Genomic DNA, 19,096 nt, shown 5'->3' on the forward strand with positions numbered 1-19,096 from the left:
AAACACAGATTTGTTCATGAATGAAACAACTACTTTGAAACCAAAATATGAAAGAAGTGCAATGAGCAAGCAAGCATGCATAATGATTTGGTTTCTTTTTAACTATTTTCACTGAAGGAGAGGACATGTATGAACAAACTGGCCATTTTTTTTTTGTCTGAAACATGAAGTTATTCAATATTACTGGCTTTTAAAAGCAAAATTACACTCTCAGGCATGCTACTGGTCTGAATATAGCACGGCTGTGAATACTTGTGGCACTCTCATGCCAATGGCAAAATCAAAACATGCTGATATTTAATACAACAACACTTGGTCATGTGATATTGCTTAAATATGACAAACGAGGAAGATGTTTTTTTTTGGTGGTTTATTGTCAGACATACTGGTGTTTGAATTAAGAAAGCAGCTTGAAGAATTTACTAGCTGTGTTGGTCAAGTTAGGTAATGACAGACGGGAAGTGACTCGTTGCAGACAGGATGCAGTCGGTGTCAGTCAGCCATGAGAGTTGTGAGGGTAGCATGAAGACAGACATGGGGTCAAACACTCACCGCCTCATCGAGTTCATTTCCACACTGTCCTCTGTAGGGTGCTTCCTGACCAGAGAAATGCTTCATTCACTCTCTGATCAGTGGCTTTTTCCTCCTCCTCCCTTGCCTGCCTCCCCCTCCTTTCCCGTCATCTCTTTCTCACACACACACATACACACACACACACACACACACACACTAGGGTGGTGTGAGGCTCTTAACTGGAAGCCGTGCTTTCTAATAGCGCAACAGGAGGTGAGCAGTGTCACTCGCAGACTTTCAGCAGTGGGTGTCGGGACTCGTATCATCAGTGGAATTTTACTGGCAGACACACCTGCCAACTGTTCTGCATACGGAAATCTGCTAAACCATCAGATATGAAATACATTTCCTCATAGAAATCCACGTCAGACCCCCTAAAATGTAACCGCATCTGTTTCACACCAGCCCGTCAGATCTGTTGCAGTCGATGAAACGACCCACAGCTGAGTGTAGTTATATTTACGCCGCTGGCCAGCAGTGACTATCATGGGTCAATGAGCAGGTCTGGTCACTCGATGGCCGTTCGTTAAAGAGAGGTCAGATGTTCTACATTGGCGTTAACAGTTTCTACAGCTATGTTGCCACTCAGCTGGTCACTCCTAATGATCAGGCAATCAATAGAGCCTGCAGTTCTCTGTAACCAAGCTGTCAAAAGAACAAACACGCACACTTAGGATGGAGCAATCGGAACTCTGTAGTGTGATCGAGCAGCACAGTGGTGTCAGATGATTATCCGCGAGAGAATACTAGCTACTGCTGAAAGAAACATTGGAAAGCTTGTCTAGATCTTTCAGCAACACTTAGGCATAAACGGCTGAGAAAATACTTTTCTGTAAATATTAAACCGTAGCAAGGTCCATATGCTCCCCTATGCGAGAAACGAAAGGAATTAAGAAATTTCAGCATGAAATTTTGATTAAAATCTGGCTTCAAAAACATGTACCGTACAGCCCGGCACAGTCACTGTCTTTGATCATAATGCTTAAATAATGTTACATTTTGATCATTCTTCAGGAATACATTTTTAGCTTATTTATCAAGATTGTGGGTGTTCCATCCAGATAATAATTGGCATGATTGAACAATCATGCTGTGTGTTTTTGTCTGGTGTAGTCAAACTCAGATTTTCCAAAAGTGCTCCATGGGTTTTTAAAGATGCAGTTAGGGAATGGCAATATGTAAAATCTCTGTTTTGTGTGTGTTTGCAATCTCATGGTTAAGTGCAAAGGAAGGCTCATTGTAGTCCACTGGGCTGGCAGATAAAAGCGGATTCATTCTCTGTGTCTGGTGACACAAGAAGTTCCTCCGAGTGGCTGGATGGCCCACCCCATCTGCTGTCCACACTGAAAGGCCCGTTTGTTGGCTGCTCTTCAGAGACTGGGCCACTCGGAACCTGAGGGTTCTGGAAGTGATCCAGGGTAGACTGTACCAAGCGGTTTGTCTGAGAGAGGCGCTGAGTGGCACCGTAAACAGGAGGCAGAGAGGGGACTTGCTGTCACACATTCTTTATTGTTTCACATCAGTCCCAGTACGGTACCCCTGAACAGTACAGACACTGACAAAACCAAAACCTATAAACACAAATAAGTAAATGAACATGCAACGCCATAAAGGACAGGTAGAGTGTGGAGAACAGGTCCAAAATAACAACAATGCATTTTTGAATTTGATCTCTTTCTAATGACAAAATCGTGTTTCAAATCCTATAATGTAATTGATATAACAAAGATATTCATCGCTTTAAATCACTATTATCATAGTTGTTTTGTTCCTATTGTGTTTTGGTGTAGTGTTAGCAAAATACTGAGCTTAATGTAATGGCCGTCTGTCTGCAGGGCTAATAAAGCCAATGATGGATATTTGTTACAATGCTGGGACCAACTTTATATTTGGTGGCCTTAACTACTATGTACTTAACAATTTGATACAATGTACTTATTATGTACATACATGCACATGTAGTTGCATTGTAATTACATTTAAAGTACCTGCATTTAATTACATTTTAGTTACACTGTTAACTTTACCCCTAACCCAACCCTTACCCCAAAACCTCACTCTAACCCCTTATCCTAACACAACCCTTACCCCAAAACCTCACTCTAACCCCTTATCCTAACACAACCCTTACCCCAAAACCTCACTCTAACCCCTTATCCTAACACAACCCTTACCCCAAAACCTCACTCTAACCCCTTATCCTAACACAACCCTTACCCCAAAACCTCACTCTAACCCCTTATCCTAACACAACCCTTACCCCAAAACCTCACTCTAACCCCTTTTCCTAAACCTAAACCAAATCTTACCCCAAAACTAACTCTAATCCCTTATCCTAACTCTAAACCAACTCTTACACCAAAACTAACTCTAATCCCTTATCCTAACTCTAAACCAACCCTTACCCCAAAAACTAACTCTAACGCTAATCCTAACCCAACCCTTTCCCCAAAAATTAACTCTAACCCCTTATCCTAACCCTAACCCAACTCTTAACCCCAAAACTAACTCTAACCCCTTATCCTAACCCTAACCCAACCCTTACCCCAAAACCTAACTCTAACCCTTACCCTAACTTTAACCCAACCCTTACACTAAAACCTCACTCTAACCCCTTACCCTAATCCAACCCTTACCCCAAAATCTAACTCTAACACCTTATCCTAACCCTAACCCAACCCTTACCCCAAAACCTAACTCTAACCCTTACCCTAACCTTAACCCAACCCTTACACTAAAACCTCACTCTAACCCCTTACCCTAATCCAACCCTTACCCCAAAATCTAACTCTAACCCCTTATCCTAACCCTAACACTTACCCCAAAACTAACTCTAACCCCTTATCCTAACCCAACACTTACCCCAAAATCTAACCCTTTATCCTAACCCAACCCTTACCCCAAAATCTAACTCTAACCCTTATCCTAACCCTAACACTTACCCCAAAAACTAACTCTAACCCTTTATCCTAACTCTAACCCAACCCTTACTGCAAAAACTAACTCTAACGCTTATCCTAACCCAAACCTTACCTCAAAATCTAACTCTAACGCTTATCCTAACCCTAACCCAACCCTTTCCCCAAAATCTAACTCTAACGCTAATCCTAACCCAACCCTTTCCCCAAAAATTAACTCTAACCCCTTATCCTAACCCTAACCCAACTCTTAACCCCAAAACTAACTCTAACCCCTTATCCTAACCCTAACCCAACTCTTAACCCCAAAACTAACTCTAACCCCTTATCCTAACCCTAACCCAACCCTTACCCCAAAATCTAACTCTAACCCTTATCCTAACCCTAACACTTACCCCAAAAACTAACTCTAACCCTTTATCCTAACTCTAACCCAACCCTTACTGCAAAAACTAACTCTAACGCTTATCCTAACCCAAACCTTACCTCAAAATCTAACTCTAACGCTTATCCTAACCCTAACCCAACCCTTTCCCCAAAATCTAACTCTAACCCTTACCCTAACCCAACCCAACCCTTACCCCAAAACCTAACTCTAACCTTAATCCTAACCTAACCCTTACCCCAAAAACTCTAACCCTTATCCTAACACAACCCTTAATCCAAACCTAACTCTAACCCCTTTTCCTAACCCTAAACCAAATCTTACCCCAAAACTAACTCTAATCCCTTATCCTAACTCTAAGCCTATCCTTACTCCTAAACCTACCCGTACCTCAACCTCAGTAGCAGCTAATGTGGGAATTTTATAGAGCAACATGTAATTACACAGTAAATACATAGTCGTGTATGTATTTATTTGTAGTACATAGTAATTAAGGCCACTGAATATAAAGTGTGACCCAATGCTGCCTATAGCCGTTACGCACATCAGAGCAGATAATTATATAAAAGTAAAAGAGTTTGTTTACTTCAACAATTACTTTCTGCTAACTCTCTCCCTCTCATTGTCTTATGCTTTCTTTGTAAAAGATTTATAATATCAGGGGAGCTAATTAAAAATAACTTAAATATGTTCACATATTAAAATTAGGGATGTCCCAATACCGTATAGGTATCAGAATCGGGTGCGATACCGTGCTCATGTATGCCTACTTTACTCGTAAAAATGCCCCGATACCATCTGACATACACATGTCGTTACATAAACATTCAGCCCACAAATTAAAATCCCGTCATGCTCTATGAGATTATTTAACAGCAAAAGCTGCGATTTAATGTGATGAATATCTAGTTTGCATGTGCAGCGTTTTAAATGTGAGTTCTTGTGAATGTGTGGAGCCGGTGCTCATCCCGTTCAGAGATCATTGACTCATAAACGGAAAACACCATCATGAACATCACGTGCTCAATTCACTTTTTAGTGCCAGACACATGCAGACTATATTTATTTAATATATAGCAGCCTTTTACGCTTTAATAATCACTTTGAGTCATGTAGTGACCGGCCCAACCCAGAGTGGGAGGCTTCTGTCATGAGGTCAGAGCTGGTTGGTCATAACAACACAGAAACACTTCAAAATAAAAGCTCTGTAAAATAAAAGCTCAATTTAATTATGGGAAAAATAAGTAGGACAGAAATAGATCACTACTGGATAGTTATGTAATATTCACTGTTATACTACTAATAATAATAATAAATCAATAGTCATTTTAGTATATTTTAGCAATATCTCACACCTGTTATTGTCGATTATGCAGCACTTTGATTGACAAAAATAACTCCAATGTTGTATTTTGGATTGTGCTGTATATAAGGACTTCATTTGATAAAAATAAAAACAATATCATGTGGAAAATTCATTGTTATACTTTCATTTGATTAAAGCTTTCATTCATTCATTAATTTACTTAAAGGAATGTTCTGGGTTCAATACAAGTTAAGATCAATCGACAGAATTTGTGGGATAATGTTGGTTGCTACAAAAATGTACTTTGAATCATCCCTCCTTTTCTTTAAAAAGAAGAAGCAAAAATGGAGGTTACAGTGATACACGTACAATAGGAGTGAATGGGGACCATTTTTGGAGGGTTTAAAGACAGAAATGTGAAGCTTATAATTTTATGAAAGCAATTGCATTCATTCTTCTGTTAAACTCGTGTATTATTGGAGCTGTAAAGTTGTTGAAATCGTACTATTTTATAATTTGTTGGCATTACATCGTCATGGTATTGAAGTCATAAAATCGTCTATAACTTCACACAGATGCGGTCAGTAAGTGATTTCATCACAGTAAAATCATGTTTACATGCACATTGTTTATGTCTTGTGTCTATACTTTTGAAACAGTATTTTAACCTTCAAATTTGGCCACATTCACTTCCATTGTAAGTGCCTCACTGGAACACACATTTGTGATTTTATTTTACATTTTTTTAAGAAAAGGAGGAACGAGTCTAAATTGATTTTTGAGCTAATAAATATAATGACAGAAATGCTGTCGATTGAGTTTAACTTGTATTGAACCCAGAACGTTCCCTTAAAAAATGTATCAGACTCGGTATCGGCAAGCACCAAAAGAAAGTATCGGTGCTCATTCTCAAATAAATGATAACGGGACATCCCTAATTAAAACTATTGGATATATCAAATATAATCAGGTTGTACAGCAGTCCGTTTTTTTAAAACATATGAACTTAAAAGTTGTGCAAGTTTTTTAATTCACAAATTTAGTTTTCAATCTCTCAGACGCACATAATTAATATCTACCTGTAAACGTTTTGCTAATCTCCTCGGTTATATCGCTGCTGTTCAGTCTGAAAACTCTAATCCCATATTTACTTTCCAGCCGTTTTCTGTCCCCTGATAATCTGTTTATGCGTGAGTGTGGCGTTGCGTTCTGCCGGGTGCTTGAGGGGTGCGAGTTGTGTTGTACGGAGGGCTCTGTGTGATTACAGGGGCTCAGTCTTGGCGGGCACTCAGAGTTGTCAAAGCCTTTGATCCGAACTGTCTTTCTAATCACTTCAAAAAGTGTTTTCGGCACCGTGAGGGGTTTACAAATTCACCCTGTACTTTTCTTGCACTCTTAAAGCGGTTGACGCTTTGAGTTTAAGGTTATCCGGCACAAGTTAATTAGGATACTTTTTTAAATGAATTTTACGCTGCCCTTTCTATCATGGTCATTTCAAGCATGCTGATCTGTCACTGTAGCTCCCCTTTAATTCTTTCTGTATTGACTGACTTTATTTCTATACACAAAGTAAGGGACAAAAGTGATATCCTTCTGTCGTTTGCTCTACAGACCCAAGGAGCCCAGGCAGATGAAAAAAAAACTCTTCTCTTTAACAACAGCATTTGCATATTTTTATAGTCTCTCAAAGAAAAATAGCCGGCAGGCTGAGAGCTCCAGCAGCAGTGTAAGCTAAAAACAGAAGCGGTAAGATGTGAATGCATGTTTGTGTGTGTGTGTGTGTGTGTGTGTGTGTGTGTGTGTGTGTGTGTGTGTGTGTGTGTGTGTGTGTGTGTGTGTGTGTGCTCACAGCGTGGCCACTTTGTCCCTCTGCAGTATAGAGAGTCGGGGCCAACGTGGAGGCCCCTCTCCCAGGAGAAGAGAGGGATGGTGAGAGGGTTGAAGCTCCTCTTCTGCAAGAGAACGAAGATAGAATTTGTTAGAATCGGCCTGCGCTGCATCTTCAACAAATATTCTTTCTACAACCTGCAAGACAAAATATACCTGCATCTTTAATTCCCCAGGTGTCCAGACGTTCCCGCTGATATCTAATCACGCCCCTTTCACCTCTTTTAATGAAGTGAGTGACTGATTCTTAAAATTAAGAATAAATTCTGCGATATCAAGTGCGTCACTTTTCTTGATGTATCATATCATATGATGCCCTTAACATTCGGGGGAAAGTAAATCTGTAAATTTGTGTTCTTTAAATGTCTTTAAATTTCCAGTTGGGATTCTGATATAATATATGTCGAGGTGTTATTATTAAGTATATTTTCATCTGTTTTTCCAACATTGTTAGACATGATTTACAGATATTAGCAACCGCTATGCCACAATTGTCACAACACATGATACTAAAATAAACCCATGCAGCCACTCTGGTGAGGTTTTGACACCTTATGACTCACCTACATGTGTGCAAGCACAACAACAACAGATCGTAATTGTTAACACACGTATAGGTTTTAATGCTGTCACCTCTATCTTCTCACATCGTTTTCTGCCATATAAATTAGATTACTTCACTGATTTCTTCAGCATATGCTAAAGAATTCTTGTCTACATGTATAACATGAGGTTTAGATTGTAATAGCCACTGTATAGCCATTAGCGTGCATAGCAGAAATGAGACTATTTGACCTTTCAGCCTTCCACATGAGACACATATGTTTCCTGAGCTTGGCCATTATTCTGCGTCTTAGCAATGCAATGTGTCCATAGCATGCACATTTGAATAAATGTAAGTGAGAGTGAACTGGGGGAGTTTTAAGGGCAGCATTGTGCTGTTGGACTGTCCGTGTGCCTGGCCTGAGTAACGAATAATGTGTGGTAGGCAGTTTGGCAGAAGGTCACACTACTTCTAGCAGACTGGTGAACATTGCATGTGGGACCCTGCGGAGTCTATGTGTGAGTGGACCAAAAATAGAGAATTAGTGGAAGAGACAGAGAGGCGGAGAAAAGGCCGAGAAATTTGGGAGAACATAAAGGTAAAACTTTACATACATTATCTTTTGTCAATGGTTTATAAAGGGTTAATGACTAATAATGCATTTGCATATATGTAGTTATAACAGCTTGCATAAAAGTAGTGACTTTCTTGCATTACTTGCCAAACAGTGAGTCATTTTACCTAACATGTTATAAATGCTTAATAACAATCATTCAACATTGGTTACCTGTGAAAATGAACCTTGAATGTACCTAATCTAACTATAATAGTCTAGTCTATATTTGATGCATTGTGACAATTCACCAATTAGGGCATTTTTTGAATAATATAAGTATGAACATGTGTATTTATTAAGCATTTATAAGATATGTATTAAAATGCTCACAATTTGGCAAGTATTTCATGAAAGTTGCCCTTTTATTCATGCTGTTACAAATGCACGTCAATGATTTATAATGCATTTGTAAATGACTTATTAGTCATTAATGACCCCTTTATAAAGCCTTAACAAAGGGAACAGTAATGTAAAATGTTACCCGTGTAGACGGCCAAAATAAGAACACAGATGTATGCAAATCCATTTCCAAATACGTGCACCTAGTACAGCTCGGCTGTGGGCAGGAACGTATTTCAGATGACATACGCAAATGATTTTATGGCAATTTGCTGCATTGTAACAACTCATTAATTAGAGCATTTTGCGTTTCATTATATCATAATATAAGTATGAACATGTGTATTTATTAAGAATTTATAACATATGCATAAAAATGCTCACAATTTGTCATGTATTTAATGAAAGTTGCCCTTTTATTCATGTTGTTATAAATGCACATCAGTGATTTATAATGCACTTGTAAATGACTTATTAGTCATTAATGACCCCTTTATAAAGCCTCAACAAAGGGAAAAAGTATGTAACAGCCAAAATAAGAATACAGATGTGAGGTAAATCCATTTCCAAATCAAGTACAGCTCTGCTGTGGGCAGGAACGTAATTTCGATGACATACATAAATGATTTTCTGACAACCACGCATGCCTACTCATGCAAAACCTCATGATTTTATAGTTGCTAACACATTTACAAAGAGCCATTTGCAAGAAAATCATACACCTTCTTTTATCAAAAGACTTCAGCTTCCTCTCTATTTAGTTCAAAGCGGACAGGTCACACAAGTGCTCTTTATATCCCACTTCTTAGCCTTTTAAAACTACGACCTGTACATTATGCACCTCTGAGAAACTCGGGCAATGCCATGCAGTGAGCAGAATCTTGTTCCACTGGTTCTGATGAACCTTCACATTTTATCACTACATCATTTCAAAAGCATTTTAAAAACAGATGGCAAGAAGTTTCGACAGCAAAATGTTCCTTTGTCAACTCACTTCAGGTCTGGGTCCATCATTTATCCCTGATTGGGCTGAAGGCAGCAGATCTTAATTTGAATTTCAACATGCAGCATTGCCATAAAAAGGCCCATATTTCCTTCCCAATTCCACTTTGAGTCTCAAACGGCACATGCCAGCTACATTAAAACAACACATGAGAAAACTACATCTTTGTTATTTTATTAGAAGTACCTGTAATGGCCGTGTACTGCAAGCAATATTTATTGAGCCTGCGCTTCGCCGTGGATTCGTTGTGTTGACAGTTTTGCACTCAGTCGGTCAACTTCACAATTTCATTTGCATATTCTCTTCATTTGTAATACTATAAGCGACTGTTCTCAACCAGTTTCTTATGGTTGTATTTTAGATTGATGAAACAATAGTTTAAGTTAAACTTCACTTTCTGCAACCAATTGTAAATCCTTGACCAGACCCTACTTAAATCCGTAAAAACTGCACTCTGTCTGACATGACATCTACATATGCCATCTTTATCATACGCCACAGTCAACACCTTCCACTACGACTCTCTACATCTCCTGTTTCACAGATAGACACTTTTGCTTTTCTGAGTGAAGCTGAAATGGCAGGAGACCTGTTTTTCTCCAAATGAGCAACAGGAAAAAGTGGAGAGGTCACTTCCAATGTGTGGTTGCTCTGTTATTCAATTTGATTGGGATTTGGGGTGATTTGTGCTGTGTATCTCTGGGGAAATAAATGCTTTGATTAATGTAATCCTGAGCAGGGAGGTACCACAAACCACACTCCTCGGGGAATGGTGCTGTTTGACAAACAAAAACACGCAGGGCCACACTTCAGTCCGCACACACAATTGATACATTTGAAATGGTGGAGGGCACGTCACGTGTTCAGTGCAACTTTTCCATCAGATTAATATGTTGATGCATAATTAAGATGGAATAGCAGATAATCCAAACATGTAAGATAATGAAGTGTTTATGTGCACCCTGACCCATAACGGGACAGTAAAGAGTATTGCTGTGGCCTTCAGAAATGATCAGAGCTAAGTATGCTATAGGATGTCCAAGAGATTGTATCCGATTGTGTTTTCAGTCCACATTGGACAGAGGCAACTGTCTGTAACACAAAATAAATCAATAAAACACACACACACACACACACACACACACACACACACACACACACACAGGCAACCAATCCATATTAAGGAACAGAAAGTTGTCACATCACACACATCCTAAGATGGATACATTTGAGGTTTGGGACATTTTGTGTTTTACTGAAGTCTATTTACATGTGAAATCTTCATTTCTACTGTATGAATACAAACAATATATGATGCATCTACACGTCATTTAAAGCCCATTATGACATCTCCAATGGAAGAGAGCACAATCAATAAGGGGCTGGTGGAATGTTTACGAATAATGAAGCTCAGATCATCTTCGCATCTGAAACATTTCTCGCAATTTCGGTCATGAGCTGCGCGCCTCTGGGCCGGTGATACGGGAAATGATGCACAGGGGAGCAGTGGAATAAACAAGCCGGAACGACGTGACACACTCAGTCAATGGGCTTCCATGTATAGAGCAAGGATAGAAAATAATGGCATTGGCAGTCCCAAATCATGAAATCGTCTAGTCGATTACTCCTTATTCTCTGACGTCACTAAATAATGTATATTTACCCTAACGACACAGCAAGTTGTTGTTGGTGTTGTTATTGTTAAATAACATTAGATTGTTTACTAATTATTTGGGGACAGTTTCATTGCATTCTTTGACTACATTGAAAGATAACAGCTGCAGTGACATGTGTTGGCCAATCACCTTCGTTTAAGAAAGTGACGCTTTAATAATAGCCTAATAACAATATTAAAAACGACATCAATAAATATAATAGGTCCAATAATTAATAAAAATGTCTCTCTTCATTAAAACGTTTTATCCTGCGGGTTGAAAAAAGTATGGCACGTTTATTTATTTATTTATTAAATTATTTGGGGACGCCAAATCTCTGTACGACAATTTCTCTGAGTTTACCGCTTTAAATGTTTATTTCTCGAATTAATGACAAGTCAACATTATTTACATATCACATATTTTTATTTTCATATGGACATTAGGCTGCATTAAATTATCGGCAACATTCAACAAAACAAAACAATAATTTTGTTAATAATGTTTTTGTTTTATGTATTTAATTAAAATAATTTTCAACGCGTTTTCGCGATTCGCTATTTAAAAAGTCATATACAGTCAATCCAAACTTGAACTGGGCGATCAAATAAGCACCATAGGTATTTTATTAACATAATTAATTGTATTTATTTATTTTCTACTTTGTTTTTGTTGGATATATATATATATATATATATATATATATATATATATATATATATATATATATATATATATATATATATATATATATATATTGCCTTGGTGTGTCACTATAGTGTAATTTACACAAGTTTATTCATTTATTTAATACTGTCTTTATTTTGGCGTTTTTTAACAATCACAATCACTTAAATGCCTGCTTGTACCAATTATATAGTTATCTGTTTTAGCTTATTTCTCAGCTTCTCGAGTCGAAACCTTTCTATAAAAAAAATTATAACTGCAACTCGTATTTAATTATACATTGATAATCAATTAAAGTCAGATTTACAGCGCTTACTCATTATGCATATGGTAAAATCAGTTTGAAATCTGCATTGACTCATATTTTAAAATAGATAGCATTAACTGCTACATTGTTTCTTCCAGAAATACTTCTATTTTGCATTTGTTATGAATAACTGAATTGTACTGACGTGATTTTGTTCGCTCGATTTCAACAGGTATTCGATATCAGCACCCTCTGCTACTTTTCAAAATTAAGAACACATCGATAATCAAGGACAATACCCCAATTACTCACCAATAACTGTTCTACCATCGTGACTATGCGCGACACCTGCTGGTGACAACATACTCTCCTATACGTCACTGTCAAGCGTGGAAGTGTGGGATGAGGATCTAACATGTATGGCGTTGCCAGTCATTCTGTAGCCTATATAGGGCACCTTTTGTCAGACGATTGTTTTTCTACAGACGTCCACAGTTTTGAGTGGGGAGTTTGGCGCATTGGTAGATGGTCTTGGCTTGACTGTGGCTCTTTCATCTCGACTCCAGTGCACAAACATATAGCTTAATGCGACCAGTGTTCCCTCTTTTATTCCACTCCCCATAGCAACCAAGAGAAAGGGTTCAGAAATGCTTTGCCTATGAATGAAACAAACGGTCTTAGAGGGGCTGCGAGAGAGATGGCATCTTCGGCCGGGAGGGCACACAGAGTTAACCCATGAGAAATAGCGAGGGGGAGACAGGTTTTCGTTATGTGTGAATGTATATATACAGTAGCCTGTATAGGTTATAGAATGCATGAGTGAACGGAAATGCTTCATTATTATTTTTATTTATTTCTAAATCTAACTATATGCTATTATGTATGTCTTTGGAGTGCATTACGCTTTCTTTATTGTCTTATTTTATTTAATCTAGTCGATAGACACGTGCATATTTTCATTGCTATTGCTCATGGTCATCTAGATTAGTTTCTCCCTCGTGAGCAGAGCTTTCTCTCACTGGAGTCAATTGTTCGGTAACGACTAAAATCCCTGCCGACATTCTCATTGCGCGCTCCGACAGAAGCCTGTATAGCAGTGTTGCACACCGACTTTCATCAAACTTTCGCACAGAAGTAAAGGATCGATTTATGTAAACGACCTGATATCCACTTGTATGCGACTGCTCTAGAGAATTCCACCGAGGGTCTCGTGTTTTAAACTGATTGATTGCACATTCTCCACTGGACATTCACTACAAAACAGCAGCTTAACCGGTGGCTCTATTTATAAAGCTAAACAGTCTTATTGATTTTTACGCGAGGAAAAAAAAAAAAAAAAAAAGAAAGATTTGCAAAAACAGACTTTACACATGCATTCACGTGTATAGCCTAGATATATGCAATTAAACAAATACAGGAAATTATGCGGCAATATACGAAATGCATGGTTAATATAGGCCATCTATAATATAGTAGCCGACATGTTATAAGCGGTTTATAACCCCGACACGGTCTAAATGCTGATTTAATTAAATGTCCACTTACCATACAGTTCCATGATAACTGGAAAAATGTCTCAAATGCTGCACTGAGTGACCGACTCTCTCCCTCCGTTTTGGTCCTTCCTAAGATTTTCTTCCCTCTGACTCAACTGAGCCGAGCTCTCCTCTCCACCGCTATTATTTTCACTAAAATATATGAAAATTTATGCAAATGAAAATCAGCACTAACTGTTCCTCTCTTGTTATACTTGGGGATTTTTCCCTCTCTACTTGCACAGAAAACAAATGATCTTCCCAGCAGGGAGCACGGGGACCTTGTTGCATAAGCAAATAAATAATAAACAGCCTACTTTTCACATTTAAAAAAAAAAAACTAAAACTTCAAAAGTTGGAGGCTTGAACACTTCAAATTGCTTTGACTGCTCAAATGAGTGAATCCATTTCCTTGCACATACTGGCTGTCACTTTCTTATACGGCCGACCGAGATGCTTGGAATGCGAGAAGTATGAAATGCATTGCAGTAATTTAGACCAAAATCCGCTGGAAAATAATGAATAGACAGCCCCATGGCAGTGGCCCTACTTTGCCATTCAATGTAAACAAGCCCACGAGGTTCTCTCTGTTTTTGAGTCTGATCCAAGTTAAATCTTCAGGGAAGGGGAGTATAGTCCTCTCTTGGGTTTCTGCACTGTTATTAGAGCCCAATGCACTCTTGTTGAAGAATTGTAAAGACAGCCTATAGGCAGTACCTTTTGGAGTAATTATGTGGCTGGAGTAAATGGTTGCTTTGCTTTACATGTATATTTTGGGTACTTTCGCAGTGTGCACATTACGTCTAGTTTCTAGCATTGCTCTCAGGTATAATAGTATGACACCCATCAGAGCTGGAGAGCCTTCCAGAGGAACGTTTGTCAGTCACTCTTTTGATTTATATCTCTGGGTGAATCCAAATGCTGTCTAGGGGTCTGATAGTGATGTAGAAACAATCCAACGCCAAATTTGAAACGGACTATAATATAAGTTGGCCTATGAAAATTGGTTGTCCCATCTTGAAAATCTCCAAAGCACTGCTCAGTTGGCATTTGTTTTGGGTGCCACTTTCTCCCCATGCCTGTCTTGTGTGTGGTTGCCTTGGACTCTCTGTTTCCGCTTGGGAGCATCTCGTAGACATTTCGTTAACTCTTGAGAGGCCGATGGGGTCGTTAAACGAGTAGCCGACGTGATGCGTTTACGAACGTCCTAATATGCAGATCTGTCTTAGAAAAAAATGTTTAGTTGAGTTCAAAATGCTGTAAAAAAAAAAAAAAAAATGTGTCAGCCACACTGAAATCATTGCAAACACAGACATCCCTGACCATGTGCTTGTTGTGCTTTTCAAAAGAACTACTTCGACTTTGCAATTACAACCAGATCAATTGTGTTTGTTAGAGGTCCCTGTTCACAAGTCTAAATTCAAGGCTTAGTAACAGAACTAAAAAAGCACACCAACAGTCAAACTTGTCAGTAATACCCTAATATAGGACCTAATTCACCAAAACTATGGAAAATTGTAGCAAAATTATTTCGGGATTTATTTTAATATTCCCACTTATTTTCTTACATATGATTATAATGATTATTTTTATTTGATTTGTATTTTTTTCAGTCTTTCATCTTGATTTATTTATTTAAATTCAAAAGCGACCAATTGGAATAGCCGGAAGGGACGTCTAAGTGCCTGAAGCGAGTTCTCCAGACCTGTCAATCTTGCCACTACTACCCAATCAACGAGAGCCATACACCGACTTCCCGCATTTGAGGGAAAGACGTGGACGATGTTCGTAGCACAAGGTAAACACTCGTGTGTCCTCCAGCTCTGAGGGAGGGACGGAGCTAAGCTAACTGTCAGAGAGAGAGAGAGAGAGAGAGAGAGAGCGAGAGAGAGAGAGAGAGAGAGAGAGAGAGAACAAGCGAATGAGAAAGAAGGCATGCAACACTGCTTTGCACTGTAATACTGGATTGTACTTCAACTGGAGCGGTTTGGCAGGTTTAAACACATCAAAACAGAACAAAGAGACAGACTTTACAGCACCATAAAAAGAATCTGGAATAGAAAAGAAATAAAAGATCGGAGCAAGTGAAAATCGCAGCGGCTAAATAACAAAAGAATTGAGGAAGAACCACGTTTAAAAAAAACATTTCACCGGGTAACGGAACATACGATTGGACTTAATATTTTTAAGGACAAATTACAACTTCTTCAAGCACCAGAACTTTCTGACGGACGCAAAGTTTTTTCTAACACATTTTTAAGCTTTCATTTTCCCTCTTCTTTATTTTCAGCTATTTCTAACAGGAAAAAGGTGGAAGGACTGCTTGACTTCCCTGGGCTTTTCAACGCTGACATAAAACTGGAATTTACCGTTTTGAATCATTCATAGGCGATTGTATGTTCGAAATTTATGAATATAAAAATTATTCAAAAGGCGGATTTTGTCCTCTTGACTATCCTGTTTTTTTTTTCCTCTTTTGCTTTTTGTTGATGGTGTTTGCCAAACACAACCTAGACTTTTAAAGTTTGAATAATTCATGAGATATAATTTGCCTGCATTACAAAGTTTCTGCAAAAGGGAGGGGGTGAACAGTAAACATTTTTCTAAGGTTACCGGAATGGCCACAGCGGCTTCCAACCCTTATCTACCCGGCAGCAGTTTACTGTCGTCCGGCTCGATCGTGCACTCGGACTCCGGAGGTGTGATGCAGCAGGGCAGTGCTGTGGTAACCTCTGTGTCCGGTGGGTACAGAGGAGACCCAACGGTTAAAATGGTTCAAAGTGATTTCATGCAGGGCGCAATGGCAGCGAGCAACGGGGGACATATGCTGAGCCACGCTCACCAGTGGGTGACGTCCTTGCCTCATGCTGCAGCGGCGGCTGCTGCTGCCGCAGTGGCCGCAGCTGAAGCCGGATCGCCTTGGTCCTCAAGTCCTGTTGGAATGACAGGCAGCCCACAACAGCAGCAGGATGTGAAAAATAATTCGGGGAGAGACGATTTGCACTCTGGGACTGCGCTGCATCACAGGCCCCCTCATTTAGGTCCCCACCAGACTCACGCGGGTGCCTGGGGTACCACAACCGCTGCCCATATCCCCTCCATAACCGGGAGCCAACAGCAGCAGCAGTCCATCATATACTCGCAGCCCGGAGGTTTCACGGTCAACGGAATGCTCAGTCCACCGGGCAGCCAAAGCCTGGTTCACCCGGGTCTGGTGCGTGGCGACACCCCAGATCTAGATCACAGCAGCCACCACCACCACCATCACCACCAGCAGCATCAACACCACCAGCAAGCACACCATGGAGTGAACAGCCACGACCCGCACTCCGACGAGGACACGCCGACCTCGGACGACTTGGAGCACTTCGCCAAGCAGTTCAAACAACGCCGGATCAAGCTGGGCTTCACCCAAGCAGACGTGGGCTTGGCATTGGGCACTCTGTACGGGAACGTCTTCTCGCAGACCACAATCTGTCGCTTTGAAGCTCTCCAGCTCAGCTTTAAGAACATGTGCAAGCTGAAGCCGCTGCTGAACAAATGGCTGGAGGAGGCAGACTCTTCCACGGGCAGTCCCACCAGCATCGACAAGATAGCGGCTCAAGGCAGGAAACGCAAGAAGCGCACCTCCATCGAAGTGAGCGTCAAAGGTGCGTTGGAGAGTCACTTTTTGAAATGTCCCAAGCCTTCGGCCCAAGAGATAACCAGTCTAGCGGACAACCTGCAGCTGGAAAAAGAAGTGGTGAGAGTTTGGTTTTGCAATCGGAGACAGAAAGAGAAAAGGATGACGCCCCCAGGAGTGCCGCAGACGCCGGAGGATGTATATTCTCAGGTCGGCAATGTGAGTGCAGATACACCGCCCCCTTCTATGGACTGCAAACGAATGTTCAGTGAGACATAGACCAAAAAATATTTTATATATAAGACTAATCTGATAAAAAGCAGACTATCATCAAGATAGCAAAACATTTTGATACTGTGATTGTGAGGGAATAAGAGTGAGACTGCAGATGTGTTATATATATTATTTTTTTTTTCACAAGAAAAAAAAAAATCACCCTCTTCCTGACCCGATAATCATCTTCCAGGCCCTCAAATGTCTTAACCTAAAAGGTTGTGTCTGCTCTTTCTTTCAGGGACATTTTTTAGTAGATTACTTAAAAGATGCAAGTTTAACTGGGCCGAGTGAACCGGGCGACCAGAGGGTGACAACTACAAGTTCGTTCCACCAGGTAATTTTGGCGCATTAACTCCAACTGGACAAATAAAAGAAATTAAAAATGAACAGCAAAATATTTCCCCCTTTCCTGCTACCCCAATGTCTTGTTTGAGAGAGGCGAAAGACGCGGGCAATTGTGTATGTTGTTATGGGACATTAAACCCCAAACAAAGGGATGAAATTCAAAGGAAACAATGCGAAGAACAGTGGCATCCACGAAGCTTCCATCCAACTTGGCAGAGAAGACGGCATGGTTTGATATAATCCAAAAATATGGAATGGAGTTTTTTTCTGGCCTTCCAATCCCTTACAAAAAAAAAACAACAACAAAAAAAAAAAAAAAAAACCAACAAAAAAAAAAAAACAGAAAAGACTGCCCTCGGTTTCTGATCTCCAAGATCTCATCTTTTTAAATGTTATTTTTTTTTAAATGCAAAGAATTGATCTTCGGGGGAGGGAGGGGGTACATAAATCAAAGAGGACTTTTGAAAAGACTGAATATTCCGCAGCTACAGCTCTTCGAAAATCTTCTGCGAACATCCGTTGCCAAGTGGGCCAGAGCTGGTGCTGTGAATGTGTTCATGTGCTGCCATTTCCAAGCAGTATTCTTTGGTAGGTTTGAATAAACAAGACTGTGTAAAGCCGGCAATATAGATTCATTAGATCAGATGCTGATCGGAATTATTTACTTAATATTTTTCATTAAAATGCTTTGTTTTTAATATTTTATTCGGGATACATATTCCAAACAGTTATTTATTTCCCCAAGACTTGTGTAAAATGTTTTCTCCCTGTTTTCCTTGTTGACCTTATTTGTTTTGTTTAATTTTGTATTCTCATTTTTAAAAGAGCACAATTCTTCACGAGCTGACATTGACAGTAGGTAATAAGGGTATATTTTGATGTGATGATTTGATTGTAATTTAATTTCAGTAGTGATTCCGTAAGAGATGATCGAGAACAATAAATTTGTTAGAATGAAACAAAATTGTGTGTTGTGACTATGATCGCAGCTGTTTCTAATGTTTAACATGCTCTCAAGGCAGAATAGGCAAATAATGACCCAATTTAATGAAGAACAGAATATTTGAAAACAAACCTCTATATATATATATATATGTGCACATAATATACATATTTTTGAATTGTCATTTAAAGGTATTTGCATTTGTGTATAAAAAT

The 19,096-nt window shown here is 39.4% G+C and overlaps 1 protein-coding gene and 1 long non-coding RNA gene across 2 annotated transcripts; one reads left to right on the forward strand and one right to left on the reverse strand.

Annotated features, from left to right (window-relative positions):
- Positions 1-369: 369 nt before the first annotated feature.
- On the reverse strand, positions 370-13,800 carry LOC127653710 (uncharacterized). Its single transcript, XR_007971858.1, has 3 exons — positions 13,706-13,800; positions 7,032-7,134; positions 370-2,144 (listed from the first exon to the last, which is right to left on the reverse strand). It is a non-coding gene; the product is annotated as an uncharacterized LOC127653710 (long non-coding RNA).
- A 1,780-nt stretch (positions 13,801-15,580) lies between these two features.
- Positions 15,581-18,346, forward strand: pou3f3b (POU class 3 homeobox 3b). The gene is given in 2 exon segments (XM_052140495.1): positions 15,581-17,558; positions 17,561-18,346. Coding segments are annotated over 2 exon segments (1,356 nt in total). The 5' UTR covers positions 15,581-16,231; the 3' UTR covers positions 17,590-18,346.
- Positions 18,347-19,096: the final 750 nt, after the last annotated feature.

This window comes from Xyrauchen texanus, chromosome 13 (genome assembly GCF_025860055.1).
Source record: "Xyrauchen texanus isolate HMW12.3.18 chromosome 13, RBS_HiC_50CHRs, whole genome shotgun sequence".
Lineage (NCBI taxonomy): Eukaryota > Metazoa > Chordata > Actinopteri > Cypriniformes > Catostomidae > Xyrauchen > Xyrauchen texanus.